Source organism: Bidens hawaiensis, unplaced genomic scaffold, assembly GCF_021521415.1.
Source record: "Bidens hawaiensis isolate Kalapana, Puna unplaced genomic scaffold, B.hawaiensis_p1.1 tig00002553_1, whole genome shotgun sequence".
Lineage (NCBI taxonomy): Eukaryota > Viridiplantae > Streptophyta > Magnoliopsida > Asterales > Asteraceae > Bidens > Bidens hawaiensis.
The window spans coordinates 2,335,028-2,358,775 of NW_027491139.1; the positions used below are offsets into that span (position 1 = coordinate 2,335,028).

The window sequence follows — 23,748 nt, forward strand, 5'->3', positions numbered from 1 at the left end:
TCACTAAACATCTTTTTTTAAGAAATAACTCACACGCTCACTAATGATTAGTAATTATAACTTAAATATATACCTTTTGTTCATCATGTGACTCGAACTCTCCAAATTATGAGGGACACTTTTGTATCATAACATGAGATCACTAGACAAGAAGCCCTTTGAACATGTTTTGAAAAACAACAATCCAATAAAAGAAAGAGAGAGAATCCGTATACGACTTATAATTGTTACAATATGCTCTTAAAAAATGTACATTGTACTAGATAATGTTCTATCAAGTAATGTTCTATCATCTTCTACTTTATTGAAAAAACAATTATGTAAGATTTGATGATATCTTGTTTGAAGCTGACGTTTAAATCGTTGTACATCAACTTCTGAGAGGCATTTCCCTTACCACACATGTCCCTTTTAAAACCAAATTTGTAACTAGTCATGTAACATGGGTTCATTTGTTGGTTGGCCATAATATTAAATAGAATGTTAGCTTTGGTCCCCTTAAGAGCAGTTGTAGTAGAAAAGATCATGGACCATCTCCACATCTCACCTTAGCCGAAACGTAAGCTTCAAATACGTGAGATGTTCGGTATTCATACAATTTCATAGTAAAAATCATGACCAATAAAAAGATTAATAGTCAAAAACATGAAACAAAAGGCATAACCATCCCATTTAATACTAAAACCATGCCAATGCCATCAATATCAATATCATCTTCTAAGGTGAAGAAAGTGCAATAATAAACGTTTCGATTATACTCACACGATAACTTTTGATACAAACAAGAGATCCAATTTACAAATCTGCTTTGCTTTCCAACAACATAATATACCTCAAATCAATCCAAGTATAACTAACTCTCTCTTCTCTTAATCCTACTCACTTTCTATATAATTTAGGTTTCAGGGTCGGACTGTGACTATGAATTATCGCCACAGCAACCGAAAGAGGCTGCAATGCAGACAGTGTTGACTGGTAATGGATATAATATAAACCATCATGAACATTTGTCACTTCTATAACCGGCACACTTCCCTGAAAACAAATTTTAATTTTTTATCAAAATTATACAACAAACTAACAATGCAAGAAGATTAAAGCAACAGCTTACGAGATCATACCTGTGTATATAATTCAAATCTATTACTCTTCCCAAAAACACCATCTTGGTATAACGCATCTTTATTATTCGGGCCGGAACTAAGAACAGTTAGCGGACAACCGACGTCCCAGCCACCACAGTCACAAGCACCACCACTTCTCCATCTCTTAACAAGGCCAGATGGGCCTCCGTGTTTTGTTCTGGGCCCACCATGAAACCCTGCTGGGACGACAACATCCATACTTACCGTATGATTATCGCTATTGTGTCTACAAGCTTCACAAGCGACTGACGGTGTCACTAAAGCTGCAGCCTTTTGTTCTTTGAGAAATTTTAAACCCCACCCTCCAACTTCCACCTTTTTACACGGAATATGATCTTTCACAACAATAGCGGCTAACTCAAGATTTGCAGGAAACTGATTCGATTCTTCATGTGAATGTAGCATGTCTTGTTGTACACTCGACCCGTCAAACTTAGAAGCGGTCCTCTGCCTGTAAGTGTGATTTCCTCTTAAAATACTCGCCACTTTCTTTGTCAGACCCGTGCTCTTTTTAACCACATGGTTTGGAGTATTCATACCCGTTTCATTATGATGTTCATTATGATGCCCCGTGGCTGTAGCAGATAAAATAAACTCGGTATCCATAACTTCCGTCCCAAGTGGACACAATGTGAAAGCGGTAGAAACTCTCATTTTACCCACGAGATCCGACTCGTCATCATTATTTTTAGAATAAAACATGTAAACGTAACCAGAATCGGTTTTCAAAAGATTTGTTGTGTACACTTCTCTCTGGTCCTCTACAGAGAAAACATAACGCGGAGATCCGTTGTTCCATGAGCAATGGAGCATTCCGTGATTGTAAACACTTGAAGACGAAGATGAAGATGTCGATGACGATGATGTGGAGTTTGTGCTCGAGAATGAAACAATCCGTTGATGGACGGGATCATGTCGAAAAACTTGATCTCCAGGTACTATTGTTTTCATTTGTACGTCGGTAACCTCCGTCAGACTCGGATTTTCATAATTAATATTACTATTTTTAGAAGAACCTAACCGGCGTAGCAACGTACTGTTCATAAGATTTAACATGCTTGTGCTTCCCGTAATCGAACCGACAATCGGGTTTACAGAAGAGCTTACGACTACATTTTCATCTCCAGATGAAAATAATAACATAGCATCACCGCAGACTACTCTTGAACCAACTCTATCATTAAAAAAGCTGACATTTTCTCTCATGGAGCTCATATTTATTAATTCAAGGCAATGGCAAATGTATTTTTCTTCAAGAGTCATGATTTGCTTCGGAATCGTCTTCTGTAAGACGGATAGTTGCTGAAGAAACAACTTCTGTGTAGAAACATCATTAATATGTAACCTTCTAATACTTGAAGACTCCCCTGCCAATACCGTAGACAAACAATCCTCTTTCGATGATTCAAAATCGTTGCTTTTGCAAACAATTGCACCATCCATCATCTTTGAATAAGATATACGACGAGATATTCCAAAATCGTTACATATGTTCAATTGACATTAATCAGCGCGTCTTGAATTGTAAATAGTAAGCTGACAAAATTATCATAGGCATTTAAGTGTTAGACTATTAACACGAGAATCGCAAACAACAAAACGAAATACCAAAATAAACAATAATACAACTTGTTACCAACACGAAAAAGAAAACCATGAATTGCTTAAGAATTTAAGATACACACAAAACGTCACATACTAGTCTTAATAATTAAAAGAATTTCCAATTCAAGAAGCAATATAACTAAATGTAAAACCTAAAAATCAACTAATAATGAGTTTATAGTATATGCATACCAAATTTCTAATTAACAATATATTTATATGCCAATAAAAAGATTATGCTGCAAATCCAAGCAAATACCCAAAAGAACTGAAACTTATGACTTGATCATCAAAACTCTAATTCCTTAAACCAATGGATGGTTGAAATTTGATTTGTAGCAAAAGAAATTGCAATTTGAAACCACCCACACAAAATAATTAAATAAAAATATATTTTTATAACATATATTTAGATACATACATACCAAAGATTGGAAATTTGTTTAAAGCAGCAGCTACACACAGATCAAAGCTCCAACGGATAAATAATTAATGGAACCGTCTACACACAAAACAAAAAAGACAAAATAACGAATAATTAAAATTAGTATGTGTGTATATAAACAGGAACAAATAATAATAATAATATAATAATATTGAAGAGAAGAGAAGACCTCACCAAATCGGTTGGAAACATGCAAATTGCAACGACAATAGGATGAGGTTGAAATTAATAAGCACCGGTGGATAAACAAACAAACAAACAGAAGCCAGAAAGAGATTGCGCGTAAGCCACGTATTATTTGAGGAAATGGTGGTGGGTCCCCTATGGCTATGTATGTAGATGTTGTTGTTGTTCTTGTTGCTGTTACTAAAAAATAATAATAATAATAATAATTTGAAACCCTAATTGAATTTGTGGAGGAAAGAGGAAGAGAAAGTGGTGTTGGTGTTGTTAACAATGGCAACCACCTAAGACATGTGTAGTCTTTTTTTTTTTATTTCTTTGTTGTTGTTTGCAGTGTGAGAGGAGTCCTAGGGAGAGAGAGAGTGGTGGGAGACAACACTTCTTCAGACATGTGACTGACTTCTGGATCCCATTACTGTGTTTCAAGTATGTGGTCAAATTTGCTGGTCAAAAGCTATTTTTACCATCCCACATGTATATAAAATTTAATTCATCTTTCTTCACAACAATAATAATAACTTCTTCTCGTATCTTCCATTATGGACATAATGATAAATTCACTAAATAAAAATAAGTGAGGGCCGACAGGTATGGTTTTTCGAAAAACACTCAACAAACTTTAAAATTGGCGTGTGAAGAGGTAGGTCCCAGCAGAGCCCAGTTGGACCCGCAAGACTCACCCTGAAGAGGGACGTCTGCGCAGAAACCAACTGGATCCGCAGGACCCACCATGCTCAGAGACGTGACGTCCTTACGCGCAGTACGCAAGCTGTTCCCGCAGGACATGCCTCCCAATGGTGAAGGACTCTGCCTGTTCCCGCAGCTGCGGATACAAGCCATCAGGGAAGGCCACCCGCGCAGCAAGGCTACACGCACAAGGCACTTAGCTCTCAATCACTCAGTATCACCTGAAGGAATGAGCAAAGCCGGGAACAATCCCGCACAAAGGCGGGAGGGGGAATACTCCCGCCCAAAAGCCAGTCCGTACGATACGGGAAGATCTTCTGTACTGTACCTGACGAGGTATGGGCAAAAGATCCGACTAAAGATACGACAGCTTATTGACAACAGTATGGCGAGCAGCATGCTCCTGTACTGTATGTCACTATTAGCCGCTGCCTACTCACCAACTCCTGTCATACCACGTGCATAGCCGGCAGTTGGTGGAAAAGGAATAGTACACAGCAGGCCTGGTCACTGTCAGCCGCTGCCTACCCACCAACTACCAGCAGGGCACGTGCGTAGGCCACAGTTGGTGGAACTGGAATACTATTCAGCCGGCCACACCTCCTTGGAAACCTACCTTCGGCTATAAATACCCCAAATGGTATGATCATCTCATCTTATCATATCTTATCACATTACCATCATATTATCATCATATTATACCTGATATCTGCTCTAGCAATCTCTTAATATACATTTATATTTAAAGAGCAATCTAGTCTGATTCTCACGCCGGAGGGTGGTCACAAGGAGGAACCCCCCCCCCCCTTCTCAGTGACAAGCTCACGGTGTCTGTTTTGCAGGTTATCAGAAGAACCATCTTTTCTGGGTCTAACCCCTCGTGGGAAACATCTATCTAACCCCCAGGTTACACGTAATCTGCCCGGGGTCCGGTTAGTGTTTCTTCATTGGCGCCATCCGTGGGTAAAAGCTAGAACTTCATTTCTTTTCAGTTTTTTTCAAACTTCTGGAAAGATGGTTAAGGAAACTCCGGTAACCACAACCCCAGCTACTGGGGGGAATAATTGCTACACAGTCTTTACAAACACTACCCCGGTTACCCAAGCCGGGGCAAGTGAAGTAAATCTTACGAACACTACCCCAGTTACCCAAGCTGGGGCAAGTGCAGTAAATAATCGCTCACTGGGATTCACCGATACCCAGTTAGAGAAACGAACAAGACTCCCCCGCCAAACACTCGATGAAATTAAGGCATGGGCGGAGGCACGTCAGAAGGAATTCCAAGCTGAGTTGGACGAACGCTTGCGTTCCGTCCAACAGGCTGACGAATTCGAAGAATACTTGGACGATGACTCGGAGGAATCCGACACCGACGCGAACCCTCGCCATAGGGCAAAAGGGAAGCGTAAGGAAACGGACTCCCAACCGAGAAGGCGTTTTGGAGAAGCCTTCAAACCAAAAAACACAGGTGGAAATCCACGTGACTTCTCCAAAACATTCAGACCAACTGTGGCAAATGCGGGAACGTCCAAATTTGCAAGGGACATTGCGGAAGCAATCGCCCCAAAAAGTGCCAAACAGATGTCCAACATCGGCACTTATGATGGTATATCTGATCCAGACGATCATTTGAACAGATTCATAGCGGGGGCAACCGTCAGTAGTTGGACGGAACCTACGTGGTGTTATATGTTCCAAATGACGCTTGTTGGGGCTGCTAGAGCGTGGTTCGATCGTCTACCGGTCAACCACATCTACGACTGGGCAGACTTCCAACAGAAGTTTAGCCAACACTTCAGCCAACAACGAAAGTATACCGAAGAGCAATGGACAATCCTGAAATGCATTCGAGAGGAAGATGAATCTTTGCCAGACTTCATCACTCGCTTCAACTCAAAGAAGCTAAGTCTGGGTAACATTAGCGAAGATCTTGTTCGCGCTGCTTTTATTCAGGGCGCGAACGACCCAGAGCTCATCCGCACCTTAACGGGAAAGGATGGCATGCCATCCACATGGGATGCCATCATGACAGCAGCAAAACGCTTTGCGTAAACGGAGAAGCAACTGGGTAGAGATCTCCCACAGAGCACAAACCTCTACACCCAGAAAACAAGAGAAGACAACGTCCTTACCGCCCGATTAAACAAAAAGCGGAAGCTAGGCATTTGGCAGTCAAGGGTAAACTTTGACACCTCATCCGGCTTGCAACATCGGTTAGGCGGAAGGGATAACGTACGGTCGAACCAGAACTCCAGATGGACGCCACTCACCAAAAGCGTCACCGAGATATTCGCCACTGAGGAGCTCCCATGGCCAAAGGCTCCAATAATCCGACATCGTCCCAACGCTGATCGGAGCAAATACTGTGACTTCCACATGACAAAAGGCCACAACACTGAAGAATGCACAGACGTAAAGGATATGGTTGAAGCATTTGTCAGAGATGGGACGCGCGCGCACCTCGTGGCGCAATGAACGCTGAGCAGGCTGATGCGTGTAGAACCCCAGCTGGGGAAAACACGAATAAAATTGCAGCTTCAATGTGGAGACTACATGCTGCGTAAAGAACGAGATCCCGAACCAGGTATCGGCTCGATGGCACTCCCATCCCAACAACATGGAAGGGAGCTCAATTACACAGTTTGCATGTAGATCAATTCCAAATTTGTAAAGGCCCAGAGCCACTTCTAATGGAAATGATTCTCCTTAGAACATCGACGCTGATGATTTTACATTTATACTTTATGAACTATCAACACTGATGCCGGTTTTCACCGCATACATAAGTGTGAAAGTCGTTGCATGGGGAAGGCGGCAAAACCCGCATAAACCCAAAAAACGGCAAACCTTCACGCAGGTCAGTTGAAGGGGAAAAGTTCAGTCATCCCACTAAATGAAAGTGCCGGTCTATCCGCATGAATCATGATAGAGGAAACTGAACACTAACCTATTAACAACCGCGCGTCGAACGGTTAATTTATTCAACACTAATATGCCGGTTTTCACCGCATAATTACGTGGAAAGTCGTTGCGTGGGGAAGGCGGCAAAACCCGCATAAACCCAAAAAACGGCAAACCTTCACGCAGGTCAGTTGAAGGGGAAAAGTTCAGTCATCCCACTAAATGAAAGTGCCGGTCTATCCGCATGAATCATGATAGAGGAAACTGAACACTAACCTATTAACAACCGCGCGTCGAACGGTTAATTTATTCAACACGGATATGCCGGTTTTCACCGCATAATTACGTGGAAAGTCGTTGCGTGGGGAAGGCGGCAAAACCCGCATAAACCCAAAAAATCACGCAGGTCAGTTGAAGGGGAAAAGTTCAGTCATCCCACTAAATGAAAGTGCCGGTCTATCCGCATGAATCATGATAGAGGAAACTGAACACTAACCTATTAACAACCGCGCGTCGAACGGTTAATTTATTCAACACTAATATGCCGGTTTTCACCGCATAATTACGTGGAAAGTCGTTGCGTGGGGAAGGCGACAAGACCCGCATAAACCCAAAAAACGGCAAACCTTCACGCAGGTCAGTTGAAGGGGAAAAGTTCAGTCATCCCACTAAATGAAAGTGCCGGTCTATCCGCATGAATCATGATAGAGGAAACTGAACACTAACCTATTAACAACCGCGCGTCGAACGGTTAATTTATTCAACACTAATATGCCGGTTTTCACCGCATAATTACGGGGAAAGTCGTTGCGTGGGGAAGGCGGCAAAACCCGCATAAACCCAAAAAACGGCAAACCTTCACGCAGGTCAGTCATAGGTAAACTTTGGTCAACTAAATGAAAGTGCCGGTCCTAACCGCACAAATCATGAGAGGAAACCAAACCTATTGACAACCGCGCGTCGAACGGTTAACTTATTCAAGATAATTTCTAACAAAAGGATGAGGAAAACCTACACGCATGTCAGATATAGGTAAAGTTTAGCCATCCTACTAAGTGCAAGTGACGGTCCTACCCGCACAATCACGAAAGAGGAAGCAAAACTTCAACCTATTATCTACCACGTTCAAAGGTTAACTTATTCTAAATACTTAGAAATTTCAAAAAGATGAGGAAAACCTCCACGCAGGTCAGACGTAGGTAAAGTTTAGCCATCCTACTAAGTGCAAGTGACGGTCCTACCCGCACAATCACGAAAGAGGAAGCAAAACTTCAACCTATTATCTACCACGTTCAAAGGTTAACTTATTCTACACTTGGAAAATTGCTAATTTAAACTAAAGTATGCAAGTCATATAACGTTTATAAAGCAAGGAATCCAGAGAAAGTAGCGGTCTTACCCGCACAAAGATTTATATTTCATAATATTCATTACAAGAATGGCCGGGTAACTACCCGCATACAAGAAAATAAATCTATACAAGCTAAATCTATCCTAGCAGTGGGAAGGGATCTTCAGGATCAGGCTTCAGGGCCACTTCCACTTGGACCAGCACCATCAGTAGAGCGTGGCAGTTCAAGGAAAGCTTTAAGGATAGCTAGCCCATCATCAGCAGCAGCAACTTGGTTCACCTTCTCCACCACCGGATGCGGGAAGGCGGCATACTGATTCACTGCTTGGTCGTAAACAGCTTCAGTATCAACATTATACAAAGGGAAGTTGGAAGGCGGGATGCCTTTCTCAACGAACCTTAGACCAAGCAGGAAGCCGGCCTTTTCCCCATCCTCGTGAGAAGCGTTGAGGGCTGCGCTCATAGCATCGTTATAAGACGTATCAGCAAAGACCCGATGCACAACCTACAAGAAAATATACAAGTATCAGAACCTTTTCTATTTACAAAGAAAAGTGTAAAGACATGAAAAGCATACCTGAGACAACGCTTCTCGAAGAAGCCATTCCTTGGCAACCAGAGCTTCTTGGAGGGCAGCTTGAGCTTCGTTACGGGCGCGTTCGGCTTCACTCTTGTTGAGGTTGGCAAGCAACACTTCTTTAGCCGCAGCCTCTTCGACGCCCTTTAGCTTCCGCTCAGTATGGTCAAGCACCCCCCTCTGGTCCAAGATCTCCTGGAGCTTTTTGGCGTCTTCCATCGCCAAGGCATCATGAGCCTGCTGGAGAGCCTCTAATTTGGCTTTAAGCTCTTCATTCTCCACGCGTAGAGGCTCAGCAACAGCTTCAGCCTTGGTGGCCCTCTCGGTTGCGTTCCTTGCAGTTTCCTTAGCCAGCCGAAGCTGTTCATTAACAGCTTGGGCAGCCTTGGAACGGGCCTCGAGCCGGGCCTGAACTTCAACCTCGAGGGCCTTGAAGGCCTTCTCCTTTTCCGCAGCAGCTGCGGTAAGCTTTACGTTCTCCTCCCGGACAGCCCGCGCCCGAGCTACTTCTTGAAGACGAGCTGCTTTTAACTTGTCGTTTTCACGACAAAGCAGCTCATTGGTTAGCCTACCCTCCTGGTAGCTAGCCATGGCTTCCCCCAACGCACCACTGGGAGCAGCGTGACGAGCCCACTCCACGCACTCCACAGGTGTGCGAAGGGTTGTTCCTCGGCGGATGTTCCATCGTGGAACATACACTTCATTGGAATCCGACACTGCAAAAAACATAAAGCAGTTAGGAAAAGATGATAAAAATATGAAAAGGGCCAAAAAAACCCTACGCACCTGTAGGGTCAATAACAGGCCGATAGCCGCCAAACCCATCACCTGAACCCAACGGAAATCCATCCAAGAGGTCAGGCAGATGGGAAGGAGGCAGAGGTTGGCGATAAGCCCCAGGCATACCTGAAGGATCGGCCGTCGTGGCCGATGACGGGGGCGGCATGGTAACAGCCGCCGCGGTCGCCGCTGCGGAATCCGCAGCAAAAGTAACCGCCGGCTCAGTGAAAGATGCGGTAAAAATGGCACTGACAGCCGGCGGTAACGTCATCACAGCTGGAACAGTCGGCTCAACGGAGTGAGCAACTGAACCAGTGGAAGCAGGCGCAGGCGCAGCCGCCTGGGTCGTCGCCTCAGGTAGGCTGACCAAGCCTACCGTCATGGGCGGAGGGGTACTCCTCTGCGCTCCACCCTGGAATGCGTCAACATCCACGCCTGCACAAAGAAGATAAGTGTTAATGATATTAAGCTATGAAGTTAAAGATAAAGGAAGTTTGTACTTACGGGTTTTCTTGAGCCTAAATGTACGGACAGGCGGGGTTGAACCCGATGGAGCCGGCCTCTTCATGCCGCTCACCATTGTCATCCGGGGCTCTCCGGAGGTGACAGTCGCAGCCTCCGGAGCGGTGGTCTTATCACCACCGGGGTTCCCCGCCACCTCCTCGCTCTCGGCCTCTGAGTCAGACCGAGGCACTGGATCGGCAGTGGAGGCCACCTTCTCCTTCCCCTTCCCTCCGGCAGCCTTCTTCTTCCGCACCAACGGAGGACCATCTGCGGATTCCTCATCAGAACATACGATTAGAGGAATTCCAGCAGAGGTTTCAACATTGAGGGGTCGAGGGTTGAATAGCGCCTTACCTGGCCGCCTGGCGCTTAGGATCTCGTGGCCTAGTGGGTAGACCTCCACGAACCGATCCGCCGTTTGTTCTAGGATGGGCAACTCGTTCTCGTCTATAGCGCGAGTACCCATCCGAGCGGGACCGTCAGCCTCCCGCGGGTACATGAGCGACTGCAAGTCGTTCCCCTCTGAAATAAACAGGAAAGAAGTTAGAAGAAATTCTAAATCAACAAAAAGAAACAGAGCATACCGTAAGGAACAGAGTTCGAACCGTATTCAAGGACGATTGGGATCTTTTGCGCATCTGCATCCTTCCACACCCGGCTCATCCCCAGCATCACCATCCCGGACTCCGCAAACCGGTAAACCGGAGATTGGACTCGGGATATCTTCGAAAACCATTCCGCCTCCTGGTAGTTGGAGGCGTGAAGGCTGGGAAGTGCTTTCCCATTCTTGAATTTCATGGCAAGGGGGATGGCGCGAGCGGAAATGTAGAAGAACTCCCGCTTCCACGAGCGAAGACTGCGCTCGGTTGCGCAAATCTTCAAACCCTTAATCCGGGTTATCAGAGTATACCACCCCTGGATGCACCTCCAGGAGTAGAAGGTCATCAGGCGGTCGACATAGGGCTCAATGCCCAGAATCCGGCACACCCACTCGAAGTGGCGAATCTTGGCAATCGCCATCGGATGCACCTCGGTCAGGTGCACACCGTGCCTCTCAAGGACACGGTAAACAAACTTTGTCAATGGGAACCTAAGATTCCCATAAACAAAGAATGCAGCATATACCCCGATCTTGCCTTTGGGGGCATCATACACCGTCTGATGGGGTTCAGGAAACTCAGGCTCGAGAGACTCGAGCATGAACTTCCTGACGACGTACTGATACAGATCGACAGGCAGAGCACACTGGCACTCGCCAGCAGTACTCTTGTCATCGGCAAACACCCCAGCCCCCTGGGCTGTAGATTCGAGATCACGAGAAGACATCTTGCAAATGAAAGAAGAAAACGATTTCAAGAGAATGCTCGACTGAAAGGTGAGTATTCGCCGGAAATCGTTTTGAAGATGAAGAGTGAAAGTGTGGATTACAAAGAACCCTCTCCCCCTTTATATACTAATCGCAATTAATGCGATGAATTTAATGCGGAAGAGAGAGAAATCGAAGGTGCAATGAAACTATGACACGTGGCAAAAAGCAAGCTGGCAACAGCTGTTGAAAGGACGCGTACCATTAATTTCGCGGCCACGCGCCCGAAAAATCGCGCCCACGCGCCTGAAAAAGCGTCTGGAATGACAGTACTGTCACGTCACCATAACTTCCTGCACATCCTGACACAGTTAGAAGAAACCGTCGCACGACGTTTCAGAGGTTTGGACTGTTCTTATCCTTTCACCAACTCTTCAAATTTCAAAATTCAAAAAGATTCAAAAGTAAGCGGGAAAATACCCCTTACCTTGGCAACCAAGTAACCATAAGACGGGTGCGGGTACAGTGTTAAGGCAAAACCCTTCACATACTTAGCACCTGCAGGGAATTGAAGCCAAGAATACCTCGGCAACCAAGTAACCATAAGACGGGTGCGGGTACAGTGTTAAGGCAAAACCCTTCACATACTTAGCACCTGCAGGGAATTGACGCCAGGAATACCTTGGCAACCAAGTAACTATAAGACGGGTGCGGGTACAGTGTTAAGGCAAAACCCTTCACATACCTAGCACCCGCAGGGAATTGACGCCAGGAATACCTTGGAAGTAAAGTAACCGTAAGACGAGCGCGGGTACAGTGTTAAGGCAAAACCCTTCACATACCTAGCGCTCCGCAGGGAATTGAAACCAAGGAGGATCTTCTGGGCAATGCTTGCGGAAACGGAAATAACATCCCCGCATAGCGGGAACGTCGAGAACTACATTGTTTGAAGCTCCAGGATGGAATTGGTGGTTTTAACATAATTGATCACTATGTTCAAAACTACCAAAACCTCATGGAGAATCCACACAAGTGGGACTCAACGCTCCTGACTTGCGAGGAGGTTACAGACCTACCCGCATCATACCCAAAGATCAAGCAGGAAAGTCGGGAATTTCTGCAAGTGACAAGGACTTCCGCGGGAAGAATCCCCATGGAAAACCTTAAAACTAAACCCTTTTCAAAACCCTTTGCTTAAGTCCAAAAGTTCACCTCACTTTATTAAACATTCATGAGATGAACATTGGACTGGGGGGACTTGAAGAGGTAGGTCCCAGCAGAGCCCAGTTGGACCCGCAAGATTCACCCTGAAGAGGGACGTCTGCGCAGAAACCAACTGGATCCGCAGGACCCACCATGCTCAGAGACGTGACGTCCTTACGCGCAGTACGCAAGCTGTTCCCGCAGGAAATGCCTCCCAATGGTGAAGGACTCTGCCTGTTCCCGCAGCTACGGATACAAGCCATCAGGGAAGGCCACCCGCGCAGCAAGGCTACACGCACAAGGCACTTAGCTCTCAATCACTCAGTGTCACCTGAAGGAATGAGCAAAGCCGGGAACAATCCCGCACAAAGGCGGGAGGGGGAATACTCCCGCCCAAAAGCCAGTCCGTACGATACGGGAAGATCTTCTGTACTGTACCTGACGAGGTATGGGCAAAAGATCCGACTAAAGATACGACAGCTTATTGACAACAGTATGGCGAGCAGCATGCTCCTGTACTGTATGTCACTATTAGCCGCTGCCTACTCACCAACTCCTGTCATACCACGTGCATAGCCGGCAGTTGGTGGAAAAGGAATAGTACACAGCAGGCCTGGTCACTGTCAGCCGCTGCCTACCCACCAACTACCAGCAGGGCACGTGCGTAGGCCACAGTTGGTGGAACATGAATACTATTCAGCCGGCCACACCTCCTTGGAAACCTACATTCGGCTATAAATACCCAAATGGTATGATCATCTCATCTTATCATATCTTATCACATTACCATCATATTATCATCATATTATACCTGATATCTGCTCTAGCAATCTCTTAATATACATTTATATTTAAAGAGCAATCTAGTCTGATTCTCACGCCGGAGGGTGGTCACAAGGAGGAACCTCCCCCCCTTCTCAGTGACAAGCTCACGGTGTCTGTTTTGCAGGTTATCAGAAGAACCATCTTTTCTGGGTCTAACCCCTCGTGGGAAACATCTATCTAACCCCCAGGTTACACGTAATCTGCCCGGGGTCCGGTTAGTGTTTCTTCAGCGTGAGTCCAGTTAACACAACATAATCTGACCAGAGTGGACAGCAAGGTTTCTAAAATTGAAGAGTAAAGTAACGTAACACACAAATAAAGTCGTTGTTCAAAAAAAAAAGTAAAGTCGCTGTTCATAAAAATAATAAACAATAATAATAAAAAGTACTTCCTATTTTTATCTTTACTTTCTTACCATATATTATTTCCATTTTTTTTGTATCATCGCTTATAGATAATTTATTCTTAAGGTTTTGTCTTTTAATAAGTCAATTCATTTTGTTTTGATACATTTGGGTCACTTGCCCCCGAAGCTATCATGTTTCTTAAAAGAGTTCAACTGGCCGTGCATAGTAACTTATCGACGCCAAAGAACCATAATTTTGTTTTCAGTAAGATCGGGTTTGCTATTTAAAAGGGGTGGCAGCGCAGCTTATTGTCCACTTATCCACCTCTCTATTGTAATTGGATGCTTTTATTCTTTAAAGCGTGTTGATTTTAAAGGGGAAAAAAAAGTCGAACAATAAATGAGCAAGTCACGAAAACTAACTGAACGAAATTTCATGTTTGTTTATTAAGAAAGAAATTTGTCCATAAACGATTCACGAACATAAAGATTGTTTTATTGATTTAGGTAACCAAGAATGGTTAGTGTTAAGTTGTTAACAGTTTGTTACAGCCCTACTCGTGGGTAACAAAAGAAAATGTGTGATTAAGCCGTTCAAAAAAATTATTTTGTTGTTATTATAAAATTATATTATTATAAAATGTTGGTTTTATGGTAGATTGAAAATTTCACATGTGCGCAAGGGACATATCAACTAAACAAATCTTCAAATTGGGAAAAAGAAATGGGAGCAGTTGGGACTTTTATAAATATTTTAAGATGCTATAAAAGTTCTTGTTGCAAGCTTTTTATATGTGTGACGAGTCTAAAATCGTTTGTCGTTACACAAATGAAGCTTTTCAAAATTCAGCATGCTAAGAAATTTATAAGCTAGATATTTTTTTAGTTTTGGTGATTAAATTGATATTATAAGTTTCCATGGTCCACATAAATGTTTGTTTTTGCGTCATTACGTGTATCAAACATTTTATTGTATAATATTTGATTCGTGGCCTCCTTTTCTGTAAGTCAAATATTGCATTTTCGAACGGAAAAAGCTCCATCTTTCCGGCAACTAATTCATTTTGAAATAAAGTATTGAAATTAATATTTAGGATATAAACTGAATTAATAAAAAAGGTTCCTTGTTCAAAATTTAAATATTAAAATTTGAAAAATGGATTGCCGTTGACAAAGCTGACCCTTGCTACAGGTTGAAATTTGAAAACTTGAAATGGCAAAAGGTCAAATTATTCATACAATAACTATTTATACACTCTTGATAATATTTCTTGATATTATTGGGCGTAGTGGAAAATCGTTGCCAACGTTTTGGTCCAAAACGCCGAAGAACACAACGCAAACCCCTGGCATTTTGGCCTTCAAAAACTCTCTCAACGTTGTGGGAAAAACGTTGGATGAAGAAAATGGTGGGATATAGTAGATAAATCATCAAATAGGAAGAGAGTTTATGACTTTTTGGAAGTTGTCCGTTATGCATAGTTTAATAACTAACATCTTTTCTATATTTTATTGGAAATATTCGCTAAGTGGCCCATACTACATTTTACTAAATTATAACCCAAAGTTTTTTTTGTTGTACGATCAAGTTGTCCCTTTGTGGACATAGCGTTTTATTTTATAAGTTGGTTGTTATAAATCATTCAACAAAATACGATGTTGTATTAGTTAGCCTTAGGTTGAGAGGGTGAATATAGAGATGCGTAAGGCATGATCGAGAACATCACCTCATCTTTGTTTGATTCCTCTCATTGCCTCCACTACTATTGATCGTCTTTTTCGTCTCTTCAACTCACCTGATAACAGAATTCATCACTCCATTAAATTGCTTTAGCTACAAGGTTTTGTAAACTCAAGAAAAATTATGAATTTCCTAAGAAACTTAATTCACCACTGTATTTATCAACAGTTATGAACGTTATTACGATATGTCACGACTCTTTGATTAAATTCGTATACGGGTCTACTTCATCCACTCATCGATTGCCAAATCACGAACTAGGTGGGTATTAAGATCCGGAACATGTCTATGGTTTTTGGTAGAAGTGAATATACCGATAATGTTGACGAGTTTTCCTTGTGTGAGAAAGGTTATGTGATGCTTCCAATAACGTGTTTGGTAGTGGACCAAATCTGTTACAAGAATACCACATGGACCACTTTCTAATAGCAATGAAAGATAGATAATGGTTGAGCAATGAGTCATAAAGGAGTTGATATATGACACTTACCACTTTTAATACTTGCTTTTGTTAAAAAGATCAATAGAGATTATAAATATGCTTTATAAACAACCATTTTATTCTCATAGTCATTCTCATTTTTATGGGAATATATGATGTGTAAGTTTCTTTTAATATTTGTTAAAAATACTTAAATGTATGTATTTTACAAAAACTTTGGGTGAGGTTGGATGGTGGGAGTAAATGCGATCATATTATGAAGCAGGTATCACTTCATTGAATGTATGTTCGGTTAGGGATAGGGAAAGCTTGTAGTATGGTTTGTTATTGGTCTTTGACAGCTTCTTTAATTAAAGGTGTTGCTTGTCAGGTTTAGTACTTTCCAATATACCTCATTCCAAACAACTTATTTCTTAAATTTTTTTAAACAACATTCAAAATTACCCACAATATTCAAGTAAGTCTCTCTCTACATGGATGACAACCACAGCTCCATGGACTATTATCGCCACAGTTATATAAGTATACTAGCTTGAGGTCCGTGTATTACACGGGTAGATTTTGAAAATACAATACGGAGTATATAATAAATAATCAGTATACAAGAAACAATAAACTCGTTAAACACTATTAATACAGTCGTTGTACAATAGTCTTTCAAACAATTTTAAAATAAAAGATAATTATAAATATCAAATGTTTGAAAACAAAAATATTAAGTAAATATTAAATTAACAAATTTATTATAAATTTGTTAAAAAGTGTGATGTTTAATGTATGAGTGACAAGTGGCAAAACTTGTAGTCTTTTATTAGAGAGTATAGATATATATATATCATAAACACGAAGTCCTCCATGAAGCCTTGCCTTACAAGGTTCGAAACCTCACCGACCGGAATCGGAGAAGCAACTACCAAAGTGAAGAGGTAGGTCCCAGCAGAGCCCAGTTGGTCCCGCAAGACTCACATTGAACAGGGACGTCTGCGCAAAGACCATCTGCTCCCGCAGGACCCACCATGCTCAAAGAACCTTACGCGCAGTACGCAAGCTGTACACGCAGGGAAAGCCTCCCAATGGTAAAGTACCCCGCTGTTCCCGCAGTTGCGGATACAAGCCATCAGGGAAGGCTACCCGCAGACAACAGGGCTACACGCACAAGACACTAGATACTTCAGTAGTCACATGAAGGAATGAGCAAGGCGGGAACAATCCCGCCTAAATGAGTCAGTCTGTATGATTCTGAAAGATCTTTTGTACTATACCTACCAAGGTATGGATAGGACAGACGATCTGACCAGAACAGCCCATGAGCCAATCGCAGGGTGACAGCTCACCGACAACAGTGCGAGGAGGAGCACCCTCTAGTACTGTTTGTCACTATTAGCCGCTGCCTACTCACCAACCCTTACTGTGGGGCATGCGCAGCCTACAGTTGGTGGAATAGTGTTACTGTTGGCCGTAACCTATCCACCAACCAGCATGGCCTGCGTACAATCCACAGTAGGCGGGACGTGCATAGTCTACAGTTGGTGGAATAGTGCAGCCGACTTTGTTACTGTTGGCCGTAACCTACCCACCAACCAGTATGGCCTGTGCATAATCCACTGTTGGTAGAACATGAATACTATTCAGCCGGCTGTACCTTCTAGGAAACCTACCTTCGGCTATAAATACTCCGACATCTTGGAATGGTAAGATCATCTGCTATCCAGTTATCTAGCAATCTCTTAATATACACTTATATTCAGAGCAACCTAGTCTGATTCTCACGCCGGAGGGTGGTCACAAGGAGGAACCCCCCCCCCTTCTCAGTGACGAGCTTACGGTGTTTGTTTTGCAGGTCTCCTGAAGAACAGCCTTCTCAGCTAGACCTCATCCGTGGGAAACATTACTTAACCCCTAGATTATCTATAATCTGTACCGGGTCACTTAGTGTTTCTTCACAAAGGCAACAAGGGGTGTATATTATATATATTTTGTACAGCCATAAACAAGTATTAATAAGACTACATAAACTATTTTCCCATTTTTTAATTATTTTCAGTAACAAAATCAACTTATGATTCTACAAAATTAACTGAATTGGTTTCATTAACCTTTAATTCTGCTAGATAAAAAAATTTGAGAAAAAGTTTTTTTAGAAATCAACGGTGGTGACGGTGGTCACAGGGAACGGTGGCTTTCGACGCTCTGGCTAGAGGCGGTGGTTGTCATCAATGTGGTGAAAGGCGGTGGTTGCCAGCGGTGTTGTGGGTTTGAAAACGAAACCTTAATTTATCTTAAAGAAGATTGTCAAGCTTGTATGTGATGCTTAATAACTTCTACAATAAATTACAAAAACACAAATTCCTCTCACTTAAGGGAGTTAGTGAATTTAACCAAGATGACAAGAAAATGAAACCATAAAGATAAACATGCTAAAAAAATTGTGGACAAAAATGCAAAAACTAAGTAAATTACATGAACAAAAATATATATACACACATCACATTTATCTAAAATAAAATAAAAACTGGAAAGTCTTTTAATACACGTTCATATTGCCCATGCCTAAACTTTGTTCCATTGTCAAAATGACAAATTTGGTACAACATATATATCTCCCATGAATGGTTGTTTTTAACTTAAAATAGATAATATTAATTGCACCAATTATGTGTTCTACAACCCTTATAACTTATTTATACATCTTATTTATACACATGTAGAGATTAATTTGTTACATCTTAGTAACCGTCTCAGACAAAAGTTGATACGTAGATACTTACTCTAATTAATAAATTTATCTCTATAGGGTTAACGTAGTGTGGATATTTTCTTCTATAAGTTATACAAGCAAAAATTATTATGATTTTAAAAAAAGTTGCAACCATTAAAATGCAACTGGGCGTCTGACTTTATGTGGTTGGTTTCCTCATTGATGGTGTCCTTGGGTGATTCAGATGCTTATAATGTTACAAATCAAAATAGATTGTTGATATCCTGTTTTAGGAAGACTTGTTTAGGTATTACGCATGATTCCATACGCAATTAAAAAAAAGATAAATGAATAAAAAACGTATGGTTTTGACTCTTCAATACTTGAAATGATTTTGCTCATCAAAATTTCAATATTGGTGTGTAGCAATATATTCTAAAAAGAAAATAGAAGAAGATAGAAAGGCTTGAATTCAAATGTAATATTGGGCCCTCGAGAAAACGATGCAATCAATGAAGACATTTTTGGTGTCTTTTGCTGATTCAGTTTTCTACTATTTAATTTAAAACGTTGATATGAATTCAAATTTATTTATTCATTATTATTATTTATTTAACAGCAAATTTATTTATTATTTAATAAATTTAAAATAAAATAGAGAGAAATGTCAATGAGATTTTAAAGTCCGTCATATTTGTTAGGCTTCTTTTAAGTTCTTATTCATACCTTTTATTTCAAACTCCTATGATCCTATATATCCTAAATTGAAATAGTATGCAATAATTTCAAAGTTATTCCTTCAACCCAAATTTTATTAATCTAGAGATTTCATTTCATTTAAGGAGTAATTGACAAGGGTAAAGGAGTTGGGGGAATATATAATCAAACTTAAAAACTAAAAAATAAGAGACTTTAACAGAAGTATGAAATCTAAAAGCAACTATCATACTTAAAACTGGTGTAGTTATAAATTTGTGATTTTTTCTACACTGTAGTTCATTTCATAATACCTTTGTAATCTGGCTCTAGCATGTTGACTTCTTGCTCGTTGCTTTTGGTTTTTAATACACCCACCCTTTTAAGAAAAAAAAAGGGGTTAAATTTCATTTCTATTTCTCATGTATAAAATTATACATACTATACTAAAGTTCTGGTTTTGAAATCCATGCACAAATATTTAGATACTTTACCCTTCAAGATTCATTAGCCACACAATTAAGTATTAACCTCACATTCTATTTACATATGGTATTCACAACTTTCATTTAGTTACATAATTAACCCCCAAATCTTTTTAACATGGTAATCATCAAGTTTCATTAACTATACAACTAACCCCACAAGGCCACAACCTTTTAGTATGCTAACCCTCATGTTTAATTAAACAAGCAACCCCATAAGATTTTAATATGGTACGGACTGATAACATAATGAAACTTATACAGACCGAGTTCTCTTTGCGTTCTCACCATAACACGTGAGTTTAAAACTAGTTAGCGTTAAGCATGCATCATTTAATCATTTGCTTATAAAATAAGCTCCTGAGGCTACACTTTGAAAATAAATATTAGACAAGCAAATGGACTCGGCTACCCCCAAGGCCCAAAGTGTTTTTTTATGGGCCTACACAGTTGGATTCAACAAGTTCAAGTGAAAACTTAACTACAATAATTCTCTTTCACACACAATATTATCTCATCCTAGTCAGGCAAATTCTCCAAGAAAAGGCGTCATATTAATTTAATAAATCGATTCGTATAAAATCATGTGTTTCAAGTACATAAAGGCCATGACCAATAAGATTTACAAAATGAAAAGAAAAAGACAGATGCCAAGAACCGAAAATCGACAAGAATCTTTCTTTTAATCTCCAAATCTTGAAGTTAAAAAGATATAAAAAGTAATAACCTCTCCCTATATAAACTTGATCACATGAAGGCTTAATATTCTAGTTCATATATATACAAAATGGCACTGTTTATTAGCCACCATATACATAATTACATAACTCTCAGTACATAGATCATACATAGACGATGACCGATCGAATCCATTAATATATGTTGTGCAAAAGTTGTAGATTTAACTTTGATTCAAGCACCAAAGGCCTGTTTCAAATCCAAGACTGAATGGGGTAGTTGCACTTGAATGAATTCACCCCACTGATATGTGCAAATATGTCTGATGATTCAAAATTCTCATCCTCTTCCTTTACAACCACCTGCTAAAAACCGACACATATTAGAACGGTACATATTATCATATCTATAAGACATTCAATCAAGTGTAATGCTATTGTTCTTATACATAGATCCTCTATGTAACCCTGTTAAACACACAATCAATATACAATATTAATCATGGTTTGTATCGGTAAAAGAGTAATTACATGGAAAGATTTCACATCTTCAGCGGTTTCCTCTTCATGACCGTGACCTCTATTGATCTCTCCAAATTCATCATTCTTTGCAAACCTTCCTCTCACTCGAGGCCTGCTGTCTGCTAGAGTTTTTCGACATGCATACTGTAACGGTAACAACCAACACATTTAGTTTTTTCCTTGGAGTTATATATAATATACAAAATATTCATCAAACAAATGAAGTCAATTTAAAACACACCTTGATTTTCTTGCTGAAATTCCTTTCATTCCTTTTCTTCAAGTATCTATGGATCTTTTCTTTCCGTTCTTCGGTGGTGAGTTTGTTAGTAACTCTAAAGGTTTCGGCTTCCAAGCTCGTGATTTCTGACGCCAGTGGAGTAGCAGAACTCCCACCTCCAGTTACAAGATGCTGGCTTTCATTACTAAGGGCCTGAAAACACATCTCAAAACAAAACACTATATATAAGTAATTACGTATATAACTAATGAAACAGTAATTATCTTGGATGAGGTTAATTACCTGAAGTTCATTAGAATTGTAAGGTCGCGGTAAAGGATCCGGACAGAATATGCCATTGTTGTCTCCCTTGAAGTCTAGCTCACCCAAGAACAAATCCCCATTGAAAATACCCGAAGGTTCTAATGGTAGAGGAGGGTTTGTGTTTCCAGAAAGGTACGAGGTTATGGACGGATCCATGAATGAACAATTAAAGGAAGACGGGTGGTTATTATTGAAGCGCATGAACTTTGAAGGTGGCATGGAAGATAAACTATCATCTTCACAGACAGTGGGCAATGTCGGTCCGATTATAGGGACACCATGGTCATGACTAGGATATGTCATGATTTGGTTGTTGTGATCATTTAGTGTGATTTGGTTTTGGAGTAAGCTAAGATCAAACTGGTCTTGGTTGGTGAATTGGTATGGAGGGAGGTTGAGATTGGGAGAGGTAGTGAAATCTAGATTGACCGAATTAATGTCGTTTTCGGTTATCTCTTCATCAAAGATTATGGAGAAGTTGTTGTCATCCGTGGCGGGAGCGGGTGTGGGGTATTTGATTATATCAGGAGGGCAGGAGAGGTTAGTGGTGTAGGAAGAGTGGTCATCATAGCAACAATTTGAGCTTGAAGCAACTTCAGAGTTTTGTATTGTTTCTGGAAATAACTCAGATTCACAAAACTCTAATAGTTGAGCACTCAATGGGCTAGAAACCTGATCCTGATGTATTCCAAAAACAAACATATATCAATAGGAAGCACAACATAATATCATATTTATAAAATATATAATGTATAAATATTAAATAAACCTTGATAGAAAAACCAGTTTTAAACAAAAAATTGGAAGCACTCAATATAGCCATAAAAAAACACTAGAAATAGCAACATTTATATATACACATAGGCTTCCTTGAGTCTACATCTAAACTGAATCAAAGAATCAAAAAATTGAAAGAAGACTACTTAAACATAACGCGGTCAGGAAAGTGACATATTAATATTCTCTTTCCAAATCATTGGAGAAAAGTAGACGGTGTTCTTGATTAGGTACTAGTCGAAAACAACAAACCGAACCGATGGAGTTTGGTAAAAAGACCATCAAACGCAAGGACACGGAGATGTTTTTGTTTTAGACGTCGAGAATCAAATGAAAAGAGATGATAAGCTAGGATAAAAAGAGCAAAAATGGAATTTTATTCAACCCCAATCTACAAACGTACCTCCTTTATACAACTTGCTAGCTAGCTATAGATAAACATCAAGTCCATCACCATCTCACATGTTCTTATATTACAAAAGTACATATATATAACTTTGGAATGCAAGCAAAATAGACTCATTGGCAATCTAGTTTCATTTTAACAACCAAGGAGATAGAATTCATTGAGAATTTCATCTCCAAAGGAATATTCCATTTCTTCATAAATTTCTTGAAATATGAAAACGTTACTGATCAGTAGTGGCAGACCCATGAAATTCTCTTTTGCCTATCAAGACTTTTACACTATAATAGTAACCCGTATCATAAGGGTAGGTCTGCCTCTAATGATCGGTTAACGATATATATGCATGAATGGACAAGAAGATTAATACAATATTGTACCATGGAAGGTTTTTCTGGTGGACGAACCGTGTCTCCCAACATTCTTTTTCTTCTTGAAAACAAAAACAATGATCTGGTTTTAAATCTCTATAAGGAAGTAATTAGGGAACGGATGGGAACCTGTAGCTTGAGAAACGATTGTCGATTGTCGTCCGAAACCATTAGAGGAAGATGAATGTCCATCTAATTAATATATATAATATACGTACGTAACAATGAAAATAACAATTTGATTGTAGAGAGAGAAATGAAAGTAGAGTGTTGGAGGAGAAAGAGACAAGTAAGGGTGCAATAATATTTGATCATGGTGAATAAGGAAATTAACGTTTATTATATAAGGTACAAATGTAGGGTGACCGTACCATAGATGTCCGATTAACTTGCTCACCCATTGACCATGCATGTGTTACGTTGGACAACACGTATTGGTCTTTCCCTTGCTTGGCATCTTCTTGCTGTCGTGCCACCTAGCTAGCTATATATGAGATAGGAACCATTGTCTTTTAATCCTGAACCTGGATG

General features: G+C 40.8%; 2 protein-coding genes across 3 annotated transcripts; both read right to left on the minus strand.

Annotated features, from left to right (window-relative positions):
• Nucleotides 1–747: 747 nt before the first annotated feature.
• On the minus strand, nt 748–2,698 carry LOC143620376 (uncharacterized). Its single transcript, XM_077092085.1, has 2 exons — nt 1,122–2,698; nt 748–1,035 (listed from the first exon to the last, which is right to left on the minus strand). Exons 1-2 carry the CDS (start codon nt 2,589–2,591, stop codon nt 880–882), a joined length of 1,626 nt encoding a protein of 541 aa, XP_076948200.1. The 5' UTR covers nt 2,592–2,698; the 3' UTR covers nt 748–879.
• An 18,147-nt stretch (nt 2,699–20,845) lies between these two features.
• LOC143620208 (uncharacterized) lies at nt 20,846–23,184 on the minus strand. Of its 2 annotated transcripts, XM_077091944.1 has the most exons (5): nt 22,433–23,184; nt 21,643–22,341; nt 21,361–21,552; nt 21,129–21,263; nt 20,846–20,960 (listed from the first exon to the last, which is right to left on the minus strand). In XM_077091944.1, the coding sequence occupies exons 1-5, from the start codon at nt 22,484–22,486 to the stop codon at nt 20,853–20,855; spliced, it is 1,188 nt and encodes a 395-aa protein (XP_076948059.1). In that variant the 5' UTR covers nt 22,487–23,184; the 3' UTR covers nt 20,846–20,852. The 2 variants fall into 2 exon arrangements, with proteins under 2 accessions (XP_076948059.1, XP_076948057.1); XM_077091942.1 differs by having other exon boundaries at nt 21,361–22,341.
• Nucleotides 23,185–23,748: the final 564 nt, after the last annotated feature.

What these genes read in the sequence shown, in the direction of transcription:
- LOC143620208 (XM_077091942.1), bottom strand. Translation starts at nt 22,486, where the DNA reads ATGGCTATATTGAGTGCTTCCAATTTTTTGTTTAAAACTGGTTTTTCT. An exon ending in AAACTGGTTTTTCTATCAAG is followed by an intron (nt 22,342 to 22,432) that starts GTTTATTTAATA and finishes GGAATACATCAG; the next exon opens with GATCAGGTTTCTAGCCCATT. An exon ending in ATTTCAGCAAGAAAATCAAG is followed by an intron (nt 21,264 to 21,360) that starts GTGTGTTTTAAA and finishes TTACCGTTACAG; the next exon opens with TATGCATGTCGAAAAACTCT.
- LOC143620376 (XM_077092085.1), bottom strand. Translation starts at nt 2,591, where the DNA reads ATGATGGATGGTGCAATTGTTTGCAAAAGCAACGATTTTGAATCATCG. An exon ending in GATTTGAATTATATACACAG is followed by an intron (nt 1,036 to 1,121) that starts GTATGATCTCGT and finishes ATTTGTTTTCAG; the next exon opens with GGAAGTGTGCCGGTTATAGA.